This window comes from Pan troglodytes, chromosome 6 (assembly GCF_028858775.2).
Source record: "Pan troglodytes isolate AG18354 chromosome 6, NHGRI_mPanTro3-v2.0_pri, whole genome shotgun sequence".
NCBI lineage: Eukaryota > Metazoa > Chordata > Mammalia > Primates > Hominidae > Pan > Pan troglodytes.
The window spans coordinates 127,417,109-127,436,709 of record NC_072404.2 but is presented as its reverse complement, the minus strand read 5'-3'; the positions used below and the strand labels follow the sequence as shown (position 1 = coordinate 127,436,709).

At 37.0% G+C, this 19,601-nt stretch overlaps 1 protein-coding gene across 11 annotated transcripts in view; it reads left to right on the top strand.

Annotated features, from left to right (window-relative positions):
- The window catches only part of DOCK4 (dedicator of cytokinesis 4), a 472,223-nt gene that overhangs the window by 144,088 nt on the left and 308,534 nt on the right, over window positions 1–19,601 (top strand). For 7 of the 11 annotated variants that reach the window (XR_008536523.2, XM_054656240.2, XM_054656238.2 and 4 more), the window contains exon 1: window positions 18,835–18,984. The exons of 3 other annotated variants lie outside the window; for them this stretch is intronic. Coding sequence is in view for 7 of the 8 variants with exons in the window: in XM_054656240.2 (XP_054512215.2) it covers window positions 18,915–18,984 (70 nt within the window). In the remaining variant the exon portion in view is untranslated. Of the gene's footprint in view, window positions 1–18,833; window positions 18,985–19,601 lie in introns of those variants that run through there. One more of the 11 variants, XM_054656239.2, reaches the window with a different exon arrangement.

Genomic DNA, 19,601 nt, shown 5'->3' with positions numbered 1-19,601 from the left:
ACCATGAATTCATCCAACGTGGTAATTACTGGAAATGCTGATTTACACATCTGTGGTCCTCATCGCTTTATGGGAAAGATCTCCATAGATGGAGAGAAGAGGGGGAGTAGTTTTTAACACCATCATTTCCCTTTTATATTTGAAAATATTCATGTGGGAAAAAAAGGAATATAAAAGTAAAACAGTAGGACATGAGGGATTATAAGTTATCTCAAATACATCTCTTTTTCTAATTTTTTACTATGGTAAAATACACGTAAAATTTACCATCCGAACCTCTTAAGTATACATTTCAGAGGTATTAAATACATTCATAGTGTTGTGCAAACATCAGTCCCATTCATCTTCGTAACTCTTTTCATCATGCAAAACTGAAACTTTGTACCCATTAAAAATAACTCTCTATCCTCCCTAGCCCCAGCCCCTGGCAACCTCCATTGTATTTTCTGTGTTTTTGACTACTCTGATTACCACATGTGAGTGGAATCATACAGTATTTGTCTTTTTGTGCCTGGCTTATTTCAGTTAGCAGAATGTTCTCAAGGTTCATCCATGTTGTAGCATATGTCAGAATTTCCTTCCTTTTTAAGCCTGATTATTATTTAGTGTGTGTATGTACCGTATTTTGCTTATCCAGCCATCTGTTGATGGACACTTGGGTTGCATCTCCATTTGAGCCATTGTGAAAAATGCTGCCATGAACATGGGTGTGCCAGTATTTCTTTGAGACCCGATTTTCAATTATTGTTGGTATATACCCAGAATAGAATTGCTGGATCATATGGCAATTCCATTTTTAATTTTTTGAGGAACCATTATACTATTTTTAAAGAACTTTATACCATTTTACATTCCTACCGACAGTGCATAAGGGTTCCAATTTCTCCATATCCTCACCAACATTTGTTAGTTTCTGGGGTTTTTTTGATAGAAGCCATTCTAATGGGTATGAGGTGGAGTCTCATTGTAGTTTTGATTTGCATTTCCCTAAATTGATGAACTCAAGCTGTTCTTTTCCTGTTAGATTTTGCTTTTGACCTTTAAATGTCTTAAAAAATCAAAGATGAAAGCTTATCTATTCTTTTTCTCTTCAAGGTGCTAGAAATGAAATTAGCTGGCTCTAGGAGCTGGCAGCCCTAAGTATAAAGTGTGTCCTATGAACTTGGTGTCAAGCTCTTGGAGTTCCAAAAATGAATATCATGATCCTTCTAGCTGCCACCTTGGACATGCTTCTAATCGTTTTCCATTATAGCAGTGTTTTCTAAGGTTTTTTCATATAAACTACCTTAAAATATTTTTATTGGCTCTTAAATGTATCATCTTTCTTCTTGTTCTGAGTTTGCATAGACTTTGAGAGCAGTAATTTTGAGTGATGGTATTTGTACAATTAGATATACTATCTGAAAAGGAATGTCTCTAAGTTTTAGACAAAGCTATTGGAAAATGTCTCTATAACTGCTTATCAGTCTCCACATTCCATGACTTTTTCCCCCTCTTTTGACATGTCCATGTTTTCCTAAAATCTTGAATCAATTATTGCATTAGTTAACTATCTCTGTTAAATTCACTGGAGAGAGTTCTTTGAGGAAACAATGTTGGATATCTAGAATTCTCTGATTTTATCATGTCATGAGTTGGTGAAATATCACTTTTACTGTTAAATGAAAATGAAGGGAAATATAGGATGAATATTATCATACCTTGATTTGACAGGTGAAAGAGTACGTTTCTAAATTCTGCCATGATGATTTTATATTCATTGCATTTAAAAAATTTGGAAACGCGGGCGGGGTGCGGTGGCTCGCGCCTGTAATCCCAGTACTTTGGGAGGCCGAGGAGGATGGATCACGAAGTCAGGAGTTCAAGACCAGCTTGGCCAGCGTGGTGAAACTCTGTCTGTACTAAAAATACAAAAAATTGTCCAGGCATGGTGGTGTGCACCTGTAATCCCAGCTACTCGGGAAGCTGAGGCAGGAGAATTACTTGAACTTGGGAGGTGGAAGTTGTAGTGAGCTGAGATCGTGCCACTGCACTCTGGCCTGGGCGACAAGAGTGAGACTCTGTCTCAAAAAAAAAAAAAAATGGAAATGCTGCAGTATAATTTTATGAATGTGAAATTATTACATGTACTTAAAAGCATTATTGTAGCTTCATTTGCCTCTGAATTTCCCGAGTGGTTATAACAAGGTTGTCTTCCTGAATCTCTGCAAATTTAAGTCAGCTTGCACTAGGAAGCCACAGATGTCCTTAGAGTTGAGTTTAATCTTGACTCAAATCAGCTTCTCCTCCAGAGCTTTGACCTATGACTTAGCAAGAGCTTTTCCTTCTTCTTTCTGCCTTCACTTCCCAGTTCCCAAAAGACCAGTTTTCAGGACAGTGTGATCCTAGAGATATGGGAAGAGAGAGAGGAAGCAGGCTTTGATCTTTGCCATTGTGTACCCATAGAACTCACTCCCAGATTCTTTTTCCTTTTTCTTTCTCTCTCCCTTTCTTCTGTCTAGCTGACTTCATTGTCTTCCTGCTCATATGCTGTCTATGACCCTTATAAGACAGCAAACAAACCCACAATCAAGGCTCTCGCTTCATTGAAGCCCTGAGAATTGGCTACATGAGGCCTTTGCTCAAGGGACTTAATATTTAATGTGTTCATGATTGGGTTAATAAAACAGGGAGCAGGTGACAAATTTAGTCTATGGAAGCCCCATTCAGAAGAGTGAGCATTTGAGAGGGCTGGAAAGACATATCAGAGATTCTCATCAAACAGCGTGGTTTAGATGAAAGGTCACAAATTAAATTTAATGTGAACTATGCTAATATAGTTCATATTAAGAATATAATTTAAGCATATTACATCATGTCATCACTTCATATTGCTTTTGGAGCCATCTTGGAGTAGAGGAGCAATGTTTGCTGTTCCTTATAACAGAGGCTTTAATGATTTATTAAAAACAAATAATTACTAGGTTATGTACATTGTAAAAGTACATTTCCCATGGTATGGATAAAGAGAAACGAATAAAAATAGGGCAGAATAGAAAAGCCAAGATAAGGTGCTTGTCACTGCTACTAGAATTCCCTCTCTCCAAAAAATTTTCTAAATATTTTCCAAACATTTTGACTTTACACCATTCATACAGTTTCTTCTATATTAGTGAAACTCTACTGGTAAAAAAAAAAAAAAAAAAAAAAAAAAAAAATTGAGCCTGTACTTCCAAAATGTGTATTTTTATTTACAATTTATATCCATGTACTATAAATTCTTATTAAGCATAAAATAAAGCACTTACAAAAACAGACATTTTAATAGGATGAGATAAAGTTAAAAATAAACTATCATTTAATTTTTTATTAGTTTTATAAAACCTTTTAAATATGATTATGTACTTTTAGTGAGAGCAGTGTGATTAAATGTGCTTAATTATTATTATTTTTATATATTTATTTTATAAAGACAGGGTCTTGCTCTGTTGCCCAGGTTGGAGTGCAGTGATGTGATCATAGCTCACTGCAGCCTTGAACTCCTGGGTTCAAGCGATCTTCCCAACTCAGCTTCCTGAGTAACTAGGACTACAGGCACATACCACCAAGCCCAGCTAGTTTTTAAATTTTTTTTGCAAGGATAAGGTCTTGCTATATTCCAAGGCTTATTCTTTTTTTTTTTTTTTTTTTTTTTTTTTTTTGAGACAGGGTCTTGTTTTGTCACCCAAGCTGGAGTGCAGTGGTGCCATCATGGTCCACTACAGCCTTGAACTCTTGTGCTCAGGTGATCCTCCCACCTCAACCTCCAGAGCAGCTGGGACTACAGGCACCTGCCAAATGCCTCGCTAATTTTTTGTATTTTTGGTGGAGATGGGGTTTCGCTGCGTTGCTTAGGCTGGTCTCGAACTCCTGAGCTCAGTTGATTCACCTGCCTCAGCATCCCAAAGTCCCAAAGTGTTGGGATTCCAGACTAAGCCACTGTGCCTGGCTTTTTCTTTTTTTAAGAGATGGGGCCTTGTTCTGTTGCCCAAGCTGGTCTCGAACTCCTGGGCTCAAGTGATCCTCCTGCCTCTGCCTCCTGAGCTGCTGGGATTACAAGAGTGAGCTACCTTGCCCAGCAAATATGCTCCATTATTTTTAACCTTAGCTTAATTCTTTGTGATACAGGGATTTTAAGTTTCCAAGTAAGTTATTATCTTTTGTCTCATTGTTATAATTTATATACAATAAATTGCAACCATTTTAAAGTATACAGTTTGATGAATTTTCACCTAAGTAGCTTATTTTGATATTTTAATAGCTGATGTCTAACATACAATATATAGTTATGTTTAATAAAATATTAAAACTATATATTAAAAAGTTTTCCTGATTATTTCAACCTTGTATATAAAATTTGTTTTTGTCAGCTCTTTTTAAGATCCGATTAGATCTTCAGTTTTTACTTATATGGCTGACTAAAGTAAAACGACAGAAGTGTCCATTTTACTAGTTTTTGTTTGCACATGCTTATATTATTAGTGCTGTTTTAATCCATGTTTTCTTTCCAGGGATCTTTTTAAGCCATTTGTCCATTTTGTAAATGAGTTCAGTTAAACCAAGATAATCTTGTTTGTAAATCCACTTAGCTGGGCCCAGGTGCACTCCAGTCTTTCACAATATGCTGAAAGTGAAGAACTGAGTGTGAACACTTCCCTTGGGAGGAATTCCCCTCTTCTTTCTGAATGCGTCATGGTTCCATTACCCTGTGATGCAGGAAAGGCAGCCATGAGAATTCATATAATAAACATTGGGAGAGCTTACACGTTTTTAACATAGTTTAGTAGTTTTAACATATATATTATTATATACTTAATATCTGTTATCTATTTTGTATAGTACATTTAGCATATTTAAAAGCATACACTTATTTTTTACAGAGAAATTTTAATATGTTCTCCTGTGCCTCAGTGGCTCATCTTGTGGACCTAACTCTATCAACCATTGTCAGTTTGTTGTTTACAATAAAGCCACATAACCCCTTTTCCAAATAACATCTTACAGAGGGGCTAATTATGTAAAAATAAGCTGAGCTGCTCTTCTTGAAAGGGGGTTGTAGAGCTGAAGTCTACCTGGCCTCATCACCTGCCGTATCCCTTTCCCACCTGCTGCTCTCCTGCCTTCCTATCAAGGCTTGCAAAGCACAGCTGGATTCAAGATAGAAGGAAAAGTTTCCTCTGATCATAGTATTAGGTATCATTGTGCTTCTCCTTTGCTAGCCCTTTGTTTTTATCTTATGGACACAGATTCTTGTCAGTGATTACATTTCTTCCCTTTCTTTAGGAAAGGTTTTTTTTTTTTTTGAGACAGAGTCTCCTTCTGTCACTCAGGCTGGAGACGTGCAGTGGCATAATCTTGGCTCACTGCAGCCTCTGCCTCCCAGGTTCAAGCAATTCTCCTGCCTTTGCCTTCTGAGTAGCTGGGTTTACAGGCGCCCACCACCACACCTGGCTAATTTGTGTATTTTTAGTAGAGACGGGGTTTCACCACATTGGCCAGGCTGGTCTCGAACTCCTGATCTCAAGTGATCTGCCCACCTCAGCCTCCCAGAGTGCTGGGATTATAGGCGTGAGCTACCGCGCCCTGCCCTAGGGAAGTTTAAAGCCAATTCTATCTCGTCTTTTGCAGTACAACAGGTCCTCAAATAACGTTTCATTCGTTGTTGTCTGCTTATGATGATGAGGAAGAAAAAAAAGTCGATTCTCAGCTGTGGCCACTCTTTGTGTGGAGTTTGCACATTCCCCACATCTGCATGGGTTTTCTCCAGGTATTCCCCTTTCTTTCCATATCTCAGTGATGTGCACGATAGGTTCATTGGCGTATCTACGGGGTCTCCATCTGAGTGAGTGTGGGGGTATGCGAGTGCACCCTGTGATGGGATGGCTGTCCTGGCCAAGGGTTTCCCTGTGGAATAAGTGGATAAATAATGATCTTCCTTGTTTTTATTAATCTACCTTAAATGTATGTATAGCTCACATTTATTTCAGTGTTGAATATTAGAAGTATTTTAGGTCATTATTTAGAAGTTTGGTGATGTTTTTGTGACCAGAAAATATGCTGCAGGAACTTAACCTTTGTTTATGTCAATTAGTCTTTGGTAAAATTGGTTTCATTATATATTGTTTGACTGACCGAAAGTCGTAGTTTCTAAGACCTTATTGATGATGGTAAGGACTGACTGTATGTAGAAATACATGGACTGTACAAATACTGTTTGTAGAAATTGAATAAATTTAGAATACAAGGCCTACTTTTGGCTTCACCTTGCTTTCTTACCTTTATTTACTTTGCTTCCTGTTTCTTCAATTTATAGTTTCTTTTTAAATGAAACAAGTTTATTTTAACTTTCTATATTAAGTGTGTCTTAAATTACTTTAATCCTTCTTGGAATAAGTACAAAGGGCTTTGAAAATACCGCCTATTGTATTGTTGCTCATAAACGAACCTTAAGATTTTTGGAATAAAAGTTCTAAATAAATGTAAAATAAGTTAATTCCAAATTAAGGGAACAACTTTCACTTAATTAAAAGGATTTAGGAGCATAGGTGAATAAATCCAACATTGCATGAAACATCTTTTTTTCTCCCTACAAAAACTGAAAAATACATTGTTGTATTTCATTATTTTGTAGTTGTTTTTGTTTTTTTTTTTTTTTTTTGTCAGTAATTCCTAGTTCAGAGCTTGGTTTAGAAAAGAGGAACATTAGGGCTTTCTAAGTTGGAAGTCATTTAATATAGTCATGATTTTTGTGGTGTCTTTGGCTACAAGGTCAGTATTTTAATGCTAAGATTTCTTGGAGAGTGAAAGTTCTTTTCTCTAGAAATTGGGGTCAGTTGTGGTAAAGATACATGGAGAGTTAGAAAGGTATATAATGATAGGTCTCATCATTTTGAAATTGTAGAGCAGTATTAAGTAACTTTTATCCAAGGAATATAAAGTTTTGTCATCCCAAACTCAATGCTGAGCAAGTCATTATTTTGTGACCCAGTTCTGAGGTGGAGGTACTCATTTCCTGTACCTCACAATTCCAAATATGTTACTTTGGTTTTTATTTTATTTTTATGTTTTATAGAGTTAGGGTCTCACTATGTTGCCCAGGCTGGTCTTGAACTCCTGGGTTGAAGTGATCCTCTCTCCTTGGCCTCTCAAAGTGCTGTGATTACCAGCGTGAGCCACTGCATGTAGTCCCAAATCCCATTCCTTTGTTATTTTGTCCCTGCTCTCCTCAGAGGAGTGCTTCATAAGAAATGCCCAGAGACTTTACACAGTGGGAGTTCGAGAAGCTCAGGGGAGACCTCCTGGACATTTGTTGTTTGCCTCCTCAGCAACCTGTTGCCCCCTTCCAGGAACAGCTCCTATCTTCATTTGCCACTTTGCACTCTCTACTCCTCACCTGTGTGCTTAGGTAAGGTCCCGGCGCATATGATTAGCTCACGGTGTAATTATGACAACATTGCTGATGATGCCTTTCCCTTGGACATTTCTTCCACAAGTTCTGATAGACATAGCTGGTTTTGCAAGGTCTGGTAATCCATGCAGCCATTGAGTGGGAAAGCAAGCAAAATGTTAAATACACTGTAGAAATAAAGCCTCATGTTTTATAAGTTGAGTATTGTCAAGTGTTTGGAAAGAGCCCTTTTAAAACTATGACTGTGCTTTGCAACACTTTGTAATTAAGCTGGATGATGCCTTGTTGGGGTTTTACAAGTTAGTGGTATTCATCTTCATGTGAATGGACAGAGTTACTTCTTGGACTTCTGAGAAATAGGGATCAAAGTGGGGAAGAAGTGAGTGGAATAATTTTTTTCTTACAGAAAAACCCTTTTAAAGATATGTGTATGCACTGAGTCACAAAAATGAGACAGGCAAGACTGTTTTTCCTTTGCCTTGTGTTTGGTCTTGCAGCATGATCTACTCCAGTGAAGTCTGATTGTGGCACCTTGCTTGTCCTTACCTTGAACTTCACATCCTTGAACCTGATCTGAGGAGTAGGATATAAACAGCACCCCAAGGTCTTGCATGTGGCCAAATATTGTACTATAATTAGTAAGAGTTATGGCCTGTCATTGCCTTTCCTGAATGATGGCTGGACAGTAAGAATTAGCGCTTTATTAGCTCCAGGTTTTCAATGGTTAAGAGAACAGAATTATATTATGTGTTTGTTCTTTGAAAGAATGATTGGAATGAATAAACACTGGGTAAGGGAAAATTTAGCATTTAACTGGTTTTCCACTTGGCTTTTTTAACTCCGGGGAGTTTGGTGAATTAGAAACCAGAACTACAAACTGGAATCATATTGGCGTGTTCTGTCAATTGCTTTGAAAACAGACTGACTTTATATTTGATATATATTATTTCAACTTTCCTTGGGCCTTAGTTTGTAAAGCTGTAAAATAAGAATGTTGAGAGGAAGAATTAAGAGTTTAATAATGATATTGGAGAGGAGTGTGAAATAAATGCAGAGACATATCAAAGGGGGATGGTGGGAGGGAGTGGATGTACAAGCCCAGCTGCTTTTATATGAGGAAACAGCATTATTGCGGGTGGGTGAGTGGGAGGCAGCAAATCTTTTTGTATAATAGTTCAGGGATGGGTCTGGGGCATTACAACATAATGTAAAGATACAGATGGTAAATTGGTATGTTGGAAACAAGTCTGACCCAACATGGGCCTGGGGATCCTTCACTGAAATAACATAACTTTGTAATGAATTTCAAAGAAATATAGAATAGAAATCTGTAATACATTATATGCCCGAAGTGAGGGGGGGAAGAAGGGGAAACAGGAAAGAATATTCAATGAAACTCCAAAATTCTACCAAATGCAACATTGCTTATATCTATAGAGTTTTCTATAAGAAGAGTTTTGGGACTTGGAGGTTAAACGGTGGATTTAAAATATATAGGTATATGTGTGTGTGTCTAGCTACATATATATGTATATACACACACACATACAGTCAACATTCTATATCCATTGGTTCCACATTCATGGATTCAATCACAGATCAAAAATATTTTATAAAAATTGCGTCAGTACTGAACATGTACAGTCTTTTTTCTTCTCATTATTCCCTAAACAATGTAGCACAATAATTATTTACATAGCATTTACATTGTGTTAGGTATCATAAGTAATCTAGAGATGATTTAAAGTATATTGGGGGATGTTCATAGGTCATATGCAAATACTATACCATTTTATATAAGGAACTGTTTGAGCATTTGTGGATTTTGGTATCTGCAGAAGGTCCTGGAACCAATCCCCCACAGATACCGAGGGATGACTGTATATAAATATGTATAGACATAAATCTATAAATATTGATAGATATCTGTCTAGCTATTTAGCTAGACTTCTTTAAGGTTTTAATTAAAATTAAGTCTTCTGAGAAATAAATTGGAATAATCTTTGGAAGATTTAAGAGTATCTTTTCATGCCTTTTTAAAATGCCTGAATATTTTCTACAGCAATATGAAATCATCTCATATAATAATATAATATCATTTGAGCAGCTCCAAAGGTTCTTCCCTTCATGCTTCCAAGTTTTTATTGAAAATATATTTGCAGCCAAGAGAAAATTAATTTTTTTATTATTAGAAAATGTCATTCTTTTTTCTGATCTCCTGACCTATTAATGTCTTCTCCAAAAATGATTGCAATCATTTTTAGATATCTTACTTCAGAAATCAGCATCAAAAGTTGTTGAGCCTACTAATTCTTCCCCTAACTCCATTTCTCTCCCTGGCTCTTCTTTTCAATAAAAGAAGTCATTTAAAAGTAATCTGTAATTTAGTATCATTATAATTTTCCACCTAAAAAGTATAACTAATGTATATGCAGAAATTTTAAGGCCTTTTGTAATCTGGTGCCACCAAACCTACCCTCCATCATATTAGTAAATCCTGCTGTTGAAATGTCCTACCTCATCCTCATCCTCTGAGAGAGTTTTTAACCCTCCACCCCAGAGTCTTGATACATTTCTAATTAATGCATGAAACTTTTCTTGACAATACCTAGCCACCAAGATTGTGCCATTCCATTTCCCTTTACGTTGTAAATTTTAAAAGTAACACAGTATTTTTTAGTGTTCCACTCATTTGTTCTAGGTGTAAGCACAGTATTGTACAGTACAGTGGTATTATATAGTATTAACATATATGTGTGCCTAATACTCTCTTCTTTGTTTATTTTTAACTGTGAGCAATGGCCATATTTTACTCTCAGAACTGTGCACCCAATGGACCGTACTGCCAGGTCACAAGACATTTTTGCAATTCATGAATTTATCTGTATAATGCCATTATCAGAAATTATTAACTTTGAAATACTAAGCTAAACAAAAACAATACATAGATGTTCTAGCTTCAGAATTTGGATTTTAGTAATACTTGGCAATTTCAATTTGTCTTGACAACATGAAAACTTATGCAGACTTTCAAATCAGTAAAAAAATCAGGATTGAAATGAGCAATTCTCCTAATATAAAAGTTAATTTTGAAAGAGTTAAGTATACACTGGAAGCTGGAAGCTGGAAGCTAGAGCTTTCTCTCTTGGGCGCTTGCTGTCTCTCTCTCTCTCTCTCTGTCAGACTCTTCAATGAAATCCAACATTTGAATTTTGTCTAAAAGCGTATTATTGGGGCTACTGTTATTAGTCATTTATATCAATGACTACCTTTAATCTTTCTATCTAAATGATTGTTTACCAATGTGGAAGACTAATTGAAATTCAATACCTAAAAGTATTTCTGGGCTAGTATAATGTTATGTAATCTATGTGGATTACTACAGCATACTAAAAAGGTTGTTGGGCAAGTAAATACCATGTTTAGGATTGTGCTGATTTGTGTATAGTTCATTTAAAGTCAGGGAATCAATCCAGTGACCTTAACATTGGATAGCAAAAGAGCCTCCTCCATAGTCCAGGGAAACGTTTATCTCAGTTGGAGACCTCCCTTAAAACTTAAATACAAACAAGACTGGTTCAAAGATGACCAGTATTTTAAAGTGTTTTAGGAGAGGCCTCTTTAAATTCTGGGGGAAAGTGCCAGATTTTATTTGTGCTGCTGAATGTCTCCTTTTAGAAGGAAAGCTAAAACAGACACAGTGACAAATAAAAGGAGAGGAAAATAACCAGTTTTGAGTGTCTGCTCTGTATCAGACATCATGCTAGGTGTTGAGACAGATCCTCTTAAATTCTTAAAATAGCTACCTAGTTTGAGTACACTTATCATATAGAAAAAGAAATGAAACTCCAAAGGATTATATCCATGTGCCCTGGGTCACAAAATCAGTAGTGGTGAAGCTAATATTCAGATTTAAGTCACCAAGTCTCCAAACACCAAACCTTTCCAGCACATCTGACTTGATAGAGATGTTATTAGATGTATTTTTCAGCTCTGTTTTTAGGTACGTAAATATTTAGGATTGGTAGGTCCCCTTGATGATTTTATCATTGTGCAATAATCTTTGTGCTACTATCTTATGCCCTGAAATCTACTTTGTCTGATGTTAATATAACTACTCCAGCTTTCTTTTGGCTAATGTTAGCATGTTAACTTGTGCCTTTATATGTGAAGTGCTTTCCTTGTAGACAGCATATAGTTTAGTCTTGCTTTTTTAATCCAATATGACAATCTCTGCCTTTTAATTGTGGTATTTACACCCATTGGCATTTAATGTGATCATTGATGTCCTGAGATTTTAATCTGTCCTCTTGCTATATGTATTCTATTTGTCTTATTTGTTTTTTGTACCTTTTCTTCTTTTTCTGTCTTCTTTAGTACAATTTTATTTTAATGATTATAATTTATTTCCTCTCTTCGCTTATCAACTGTAAGTCTCTTTTATTTAATGATTACTTAAAGGTTTTAACATACATCTTTAACTTGTCACAGTTTACCTTCAAGTGATATTACACCATTTCACATGTAGCATAACAAGATTACAATAATATACTTCAATTTCTCTCCCTCAAGCCTTTGTGGTACTGTCGTACACTGTATTTATATAAGTTATAAACTCCAGAATATATTATTATTTTTGTTAGAACAGTCAATTGACTTTTAAGGTGATTTAAATAATAGCAAATTCAAAAAAAAATATTTACCCATGTAATTACCACTTTTGGTGCTCTTTATTGCTTTGTGTACATCCACATTTCCATTTGCCTGAAGGGCTTCCTTCACTATGTCTTGTAATGCTGTTCTGCTGCTAGTGAATTCTTTCAGCCTTTGTATGTCTGAATAAGTTTTTATCTAACATTCGTTTCTGAAAGATATTTTGGGGGAGGTAGGGGGAGGGAGATCATCAGGATAAATAGCTAATGCGTGTGGGCCTTAATACCTAGGTGATGGGTTGATAGGTGCAGCAAACCACCATGGCACATGTTTACCTACATAACAAACCTACATGTCCTGCACGTGTATCCTGGAACTTAAAATAAAAAAAAAAAGAAAGATATTTCTACTGGATGTAGAATTCTAGGTTGATGTTTTTTTTTTTCTTTTTCTTCCAGTGTTTAGAGACGTTTCTCTACTTTCTTGCAGAAATTGATTCTTGATTGTATTATTTATGAGAAAAATAATGTCATTCTTACCTTTCTTCCTCTGTACTTAATGTGCATTTTTCTCTTTTTGTTTGTTTGTTTTGTTTTGTTTTGTTTTTTTGAGATGGGGTCTCGCTCCGTTGCCCATGCTGGAGTGCAATGGCTTGATCTTGGCTTATTGCAACCTCTCCCTCCTGGGGTCAAGCGATTCTCCTGTCTCAGCCTCCTGAGTAGCTGGGATTACAGGAATCTACCACCACACCTGGTTAATTTTTTTTTTTTTTTTTTTTTTTTTGTATTTTTAGTAGAGATGGGGTTTTACCATGTTGCCCAGGCTGGTCTCGAACTCCCGAGCTCAGGTAGTCCACCCGCCTCAGCCTCCCAAAGTGCTAGGCGTGAGCCACCACGTCCAGCCTTTCTCTTTTATATTTTTAAGAATTTTTTCCTTAGCATTGGCTCTAAGTCGTTTAATTATGATGTATAGTTTTCTTCATGTTTCTTATGCATGTGCTTCATTAAGCTTCTTGGATCTGTAGATTTATGTTCTTATCAAATTTGGAAAAATTTTAGCCATTATTTATTCAAATGCTTTCTTTGTCCCTGCCCCTCATTTGGAGACTACAGTTACTCACATAATAGGCCACGAGACATTGTCCTCACAGATCACTGATGTTGTGTTGAAAATTTTTTTCTCGGCCAGGCATAGTAGCTCACACCTGTAATCCCAGTGCTTTGGGAGGTGAAGGTGGGAGGATCCCTTGAGGCCAGGCATTATAGATGAGCCTCTGCAACATAGCGAGACCCCATTTCTACAAAAATAAAAACCTAGCCGGGCACGGTGGCATGCACCTGCAGTCCTAGCTACTCAGATGGCTGAGACAGGAGGATCCCTCGAGCCCAGGGGCTCCAGGCTGTGGTGAGCTATAATCATGCCATTGCCCTCCAGCCTGGGCAACTGAGCAAGCAAGACTCCATCTCCAATAAATAAATAAATAAACTAATTTTCTCTGTGTTTCATTTAGGATAGTTGCTAATTTTATGTTTTCAACTTCATTAATCTTTTGTTCTTCAGTGTCTAATGTTAATCCCATTAGTAGTTTTGTTTGCTTTTTCCATATCACATGATAGTTTTTACAAAATCTCTAAAAATTTGATTTTGGTCTTTCTAATGTCTTTTAATGTCTCCATTAAATTTTTGAATATATGGAATACAGTTATAATACTATTCCAATGTCTTTGTGTGCTAATTCTAACATCTGTATTAGTTCTGAGTCATTTTAGATTGGTTGATTTTTCTTCATACAGAGGACTATATTTTCCTGCTTATTTGCACTTTTGTAGAATTTTTATTGTGTATCAGTGGATTTTACCAGTTTAGGTAGCGAATATTTTGAATATCTGTAAATACTCTTAACCTTCCTTCTGGGGTGCACTTAAGTTAACTTGATTCTCTTGGGTCTTGCTTTTAGGTTTTGTTAGTTGGGACAGAGTATCATTTAGTCTAGGGTTACTTTTGCCTTAAAACTGAGGCAAACTTTTCTCTCCAAAGTGTCCCACGAATTAGGAGGTTTTCTAGTCTGACGAATGGGAACAGGCCCCATGTGAATTTCAGGTACTGTTCCTTCTAATCCTTCAGAGTGGTTCTTTCCCCAGAGTCATGTCGTTTCCTCACATTTTGCACTGGTTAATGTTTTCTGGGATACTTAAAGTAGAACCTTTGCAGATTTCTGTGATTCTTTCTCTTTGTAGCTTTTTCCTCACTGCTGCTGTAAACTCTAAGCTGCCTTGGTCCCCTCAGACTCCCAACTCTTTTCTCTCAGCTCAGGGAGTTGGATGGGCTCTATTTTGGTTCCTCCAGTGCTCCATGGCCTGGACCCTCTATCAAGGGAGTAAGCTGGGGCAATCATAGGGCTCACATCATATGTAGCCCCTCTCTCAAGGAACATGTTCTTCAATGCCTGAAATCTGCTGTCTTGAAAAACCATTGTTTCATATATTATCCAGTTTGTTGTCATTGTTTTGAGACAGGGTCTCACTCTGTCACCCAGCCTGGAGTGCAGTAATGAGATCATGGCTCAAGTGATCCTCCCACCTCAGCCTCCCAAGTAGCTTTTTTGTTGTTTCAGGCAGTGGGTTAAATCCAGTTTCTTTTGTTCTGTCTTGGTTGGAAGCAGAAGTATTAGGTAGACATGTCCATTGAAGGGTTTTCTTTTCTTCTCCAATTTGGCAGCATTTTTAGGAAAGTATTTCTTTTTATCTTGGTTTTTACTTTTTTATTACTGACCTGTATCTTTTATCATAAGAATACAGTTGTCCTAAATCTATTTTTTCAATTGTCTGAATTTTCTTAAATGATTCAAGGCAGAACAAATGAAGAATGCTTTCTTTTGAGAATTCCAAAGTTGTATAGATGGTGGGTATACTTGTATAAATCTGGTTGATTATTACCTTTTATGTTATATTGTATAGATTATAAGGTAGAATGGGCTAGGATTGCTTTTTTTCCCTGCCAGTAAAAGTTCACAGAATCCAGTAAATGCCAAGTATATCCAATAAAGAAACAAACACAAATGATAAGGATGTTTTGAGTTGACAAGCTTTTCTGTACAGTTGTTATTTAAGGGATAGGGTATTGAACAATGATTTCTCTAAGCAGCAGTTCCATATGCCATGACTGTATAAACTTATACATTATAGCTAAAGGGAACTTGCATTCTTTCCACTCCATTAAAAATGTACTGTGATTTTCTTAACTTCACGTTATGAGGCGTGGATTTAACAAACTTTTTTGGGGGGTTTGGCAAATGGCAATTGACATATATTCCCTCATTTTTTAAATGGTAGTATTTGCTATGGCTTTGCTTTTGATGACTGTTAGTCAACTGTTTCTCTCTTGAACAAAATGGTGTGCTCTCACCAGCCTATCACACATCAGACTTAGAGCCATGACATTTGAATTTATTCATTCCTAACTTGTTATTTTAAGAATATCCTCAGATATTATTGGGCAATTACTATCTTTCAGGCAAGTGCTAAGTTTCAAGCGTGTATGGTGAAAAGACTTGATCTTTGTTCTCAGCCAAGGAGCATTTAGTGACAAATAATCATTATAACACATTGTGATAAATTATTTGCTGAGTTGTTCATGTGTTTTACAAATATTTACTGAGAATCTGCTATGTGCCAGATATTAATACAGGCTGTGGGTTTATAGCAGTGAATAATTGCCTAGTCTCATAGAGCTAACATTTTAATGAGGAGAAAAATGATGATGTGGAGGGAGTGGGAGAGTGGAGAAATGCTAGGAAGATAAATTAGAGTAAGAAAATGGAGCTTGTCAGTGGAAGGGTGTTGCCTTTTTACAGTGGTCAAACTCTTGTTGTAAGGTGACATTTGACCCAAGACCTTAAAGAAATTGAGAGGATAAGTCACTCAAATATCTGGGGGAAAGTGTTCTAAACAGAGGCAGATATAAAAATAAGAAAGGATGAGTGTGCCTGCTGTGACTGAAGAGCCAGAAAGGGTCCAGAATGGCCAGTGGAATGAGGAAGGGGAAAATGGCAGGAGGTGAGCTCAGCAAGGCAGAGGTGAGGAGAAGCTGTAGCTGGACTGAGGAACCAGATCACCTGGGGCTTTATTAGCTGTGAAAAGGATGTGAGTTTTCATTCTGAGTGAGAATCTGAGTAGAGGAGAGACATGAAGGGTTTTGGGGTTAGGAGGATCCTTCTAGGCATTGCCCCATGAAGCAAGGGAAGAGGCTCATGGGCTGAGGGCTGGGAAGAGTTAGAAACTGTAGCAATAGACAAAATGAGAGATGGTGAGAGCTTGGGCCAGGATAATTGTAGTTGTGGTGGTGTGAGATGGTTCAACTCAGGATTTATGTTAAAGAACCTATCCAGTGAGTTTGCTCAACGATTGGATGTAAGGTATGATGAGAAAAAAAAAGGTTTGGGGCCTGAACAACTAGTGCAAGAGAGTTGTATTTCACGAGGTGAGTAAGAACGTGGTGGGATCAGGGGATTTGGGTAGGTTAATACCCAAAGGTAGGTAGAGGAAGGAAGAATTTGATTTCAGACCTGCTATGTTTGAAGGACATGTTAGACACCAATGGAGATGTCAAGTAGACACTTGGATTTATGAGTTTAGAGTAACAGATGAATTTTGGGCTAAAGATAAAAATTTACTAAGACATAATTTAAGTAGAAAAACTTACATACCTTGATGAGTACTAGATAAAAATATCTAAGATCATCCAATACAGATCATTTTTATGGAAATGGAGAACCTAAAGCCCAGAAAAGTAGAATGAGGTGCCCAAGGACACAGGTTTTTGGCAGAATTCGTGTCATTTGATTCCTTGTCTTCTACTATTTCCAGTCCAGCACGCAGTGTTTTATTCATGCTGATATAGTTCAGAAATGGGGGGAACCTTACTAGTACAAAAGCCAGGATAGTAAGCAATGGTATAAGGCAGTGTTTAAGAGCACAGACTCTGGAACAAACTTCCTAGGTTTATTCCTCATTCTCCCTCATACCTACTGTATGACCTTGGTTAAATGATATAGCTTCTCTGTGTTTCAGTTTCCTTATCTGCAAACTGCAATTGATAATAATAGTATGTACCTCACAGAGTACTTGGGAACTTAATTGATAGGACATAAGTAAAGCATTTAAGTCACTATGTTAAGTGCTATCCAAGAGAAGCTGCAGCTATGATTTATTATTGTTATTAATAATTATTATTCTAAGTCACTCATTGGGAAATCTTCAGAAAGTCTTTTCTTTACACTTAGTTTTCCTAGCTCAGATGCAAAATAATAAAGTCTTCCAATTGCTTCCTCTTTAAGATTCTTATTTCAGAGTGGAAGCCATGAGCTTTCATTACAACTACTTGGGACCCAGAATTAGCTTATCTAGGGGGTATTTAGATACTATGGAGTAGTCATATTGAGGTCAAATATTCTCAAATCCCCTCTATCCAGGGTTGCCTGTTCATTCCCTGACATTCGCATCTACTGGTGCTTGTAATTGGTTGGTAGCATGCTCTGCTCTATTGGAACAGTGTGTTCTTTTAATTGATTGCTTTCTGTGAGAATGGCTTATCTGCCTTTTTCATTAACATTCATGATTCTGTGACACTTCATTCTCTCCATTAATAGCTTTATGGATGTCTTTTTAATAGAGATTTAATCTTGCCTTTAACATTTTAGGCAATGTCTTGGTTATCTACACTGTAACATCCCATTGTTGTGTGTTTATGTTATTAATTCATCATTGTGTACTAATCAAAACAAGTAAGCTCCTGTTTTTAACACCCCATTCTTTGTGGATAACAGTTGATTTGTGGCAGGTTCTAGATGAGTTGAATATTATAATTTATGAGTAACATTGGTTAATTTTCTAGAGAGAATAATGAGATTATTAAGTTTTTTTTTTTTTATTATAAAGGGGATTTAGTAACCGTGTCAGTGAAGAAGTGTGAAAGTCTCTCTTTATTTCACTGGTTAGTGTGTGATTATTTTCCTTTCTCTGCCTGTCTTAGTTCATTGTCTGTTGCTATAACAGAATACCTGAGACTGGATAATTTATAAAAGAAAGAAGTTTATTTAGCTTGCAATTCTGGAGGCTGGGAAGTCCAAGATGGAGTGGCCGCATCAGGTGAGGGCCTCATGCTGCGTTATAACATGATGGAAAACACCACATGGTGGGAGAACTTGCGGGCGGGGCGGTGCAAAAGAAACAAGCACGGGAGGCTGAGCTTGCTTTATAACAACCCGCTTTCATGGTAACTAACTTACTCCCATGAGATTAACACACTCTCATGAGAAAGACATAAATAACTCTTCATGATCAAATTACCTCTTGAAAGCCCCACCACCTCCCAACCGTGCCATGATGGCAATCACATTTCAACATGAGTTTCAGAGGAGACAAGCCATATTCAAACCATAGCACTGCCTGACATGCTAAGTGTCAACCTTGAAGTAAATCAAGTGTGTTAACAGAAGCAAGTTATCCCAAGATGATTGGTCATGCAGATGGTAAGCAGTTGGACAGCAAAGATTTAATTTTATATAGATTATGCATATCAACTAAATACCATTTTTTCCCCTGACTTATTTGCTCTGTTTTTTTGTCATTCATGGTGGCATTCATGGAACTTCAACTCAGCATGTGTTAGTCTTCTAGCCTCTCCTCAGACTTTTATTAACCTTTGCTGTCTTGGATGTGAATTTTGTTCAATATTGTTTGGTAGGTTCTTGATCCTTCCTCAATGTCTGCAAGACACTGAGAATATCCTCGTTCACACTTTCAAGATGATCTTCCTATCCTTAGGCAGATAAGACATGAGCTTGGAGCACAATGTCTTCGTCTCCTGGTCACTGATTCCTCTGGACTACAATGATGTCTGTTCTAGTAAGTAGAATAAGGTTCACTAAATGAGGAATAAACATCCTCAGATATTATAACTCTGTCGCCTTGTAGATGACTATTATTTTCGTTCCATCAAAGGACTGGATAATCTTTTTTCTTTTTTTTTTTTTTTTTAATTTAAGAAATGATTTGCTCTGTTGCCCAGGCTGGAGTGCAGTGGCTGTTCACAAGAGTGGTAGTAGTACACTGTAGCCTTGAACTCCTTGCCTCCAGCAGTCCTCTTGCCTCAGCCTCCTGAGTAGCTAGGACTACACACGTGTGCCACCTCGCTTGCCTATCAACTGGAGAATCTTTACATTGGCAGCTGTATTCCCCTATACGCCCATAGGCTGACACTCTCATTCCAGTGGGGTACAGCTTGACTGTCCAGAAGTACGCTATTTGATGCAAAAGGGGCAGGCTGGGTCCAAGCAAATATCTTCTCTTTGCCATAGAATCACAGAATTTTCGGGTTGTGGGGGGATGGGGTCATGGAAATAATGTATGTTTGGTCCTTCATTTTATTGATGAGAAAAGGAAACTCATAAGTGGCAAGTATCTTTTCCAAAATGTAAGTTAATAGCAGAACAGGAACCACTTACTAAAAAGTCTTTTTCAAT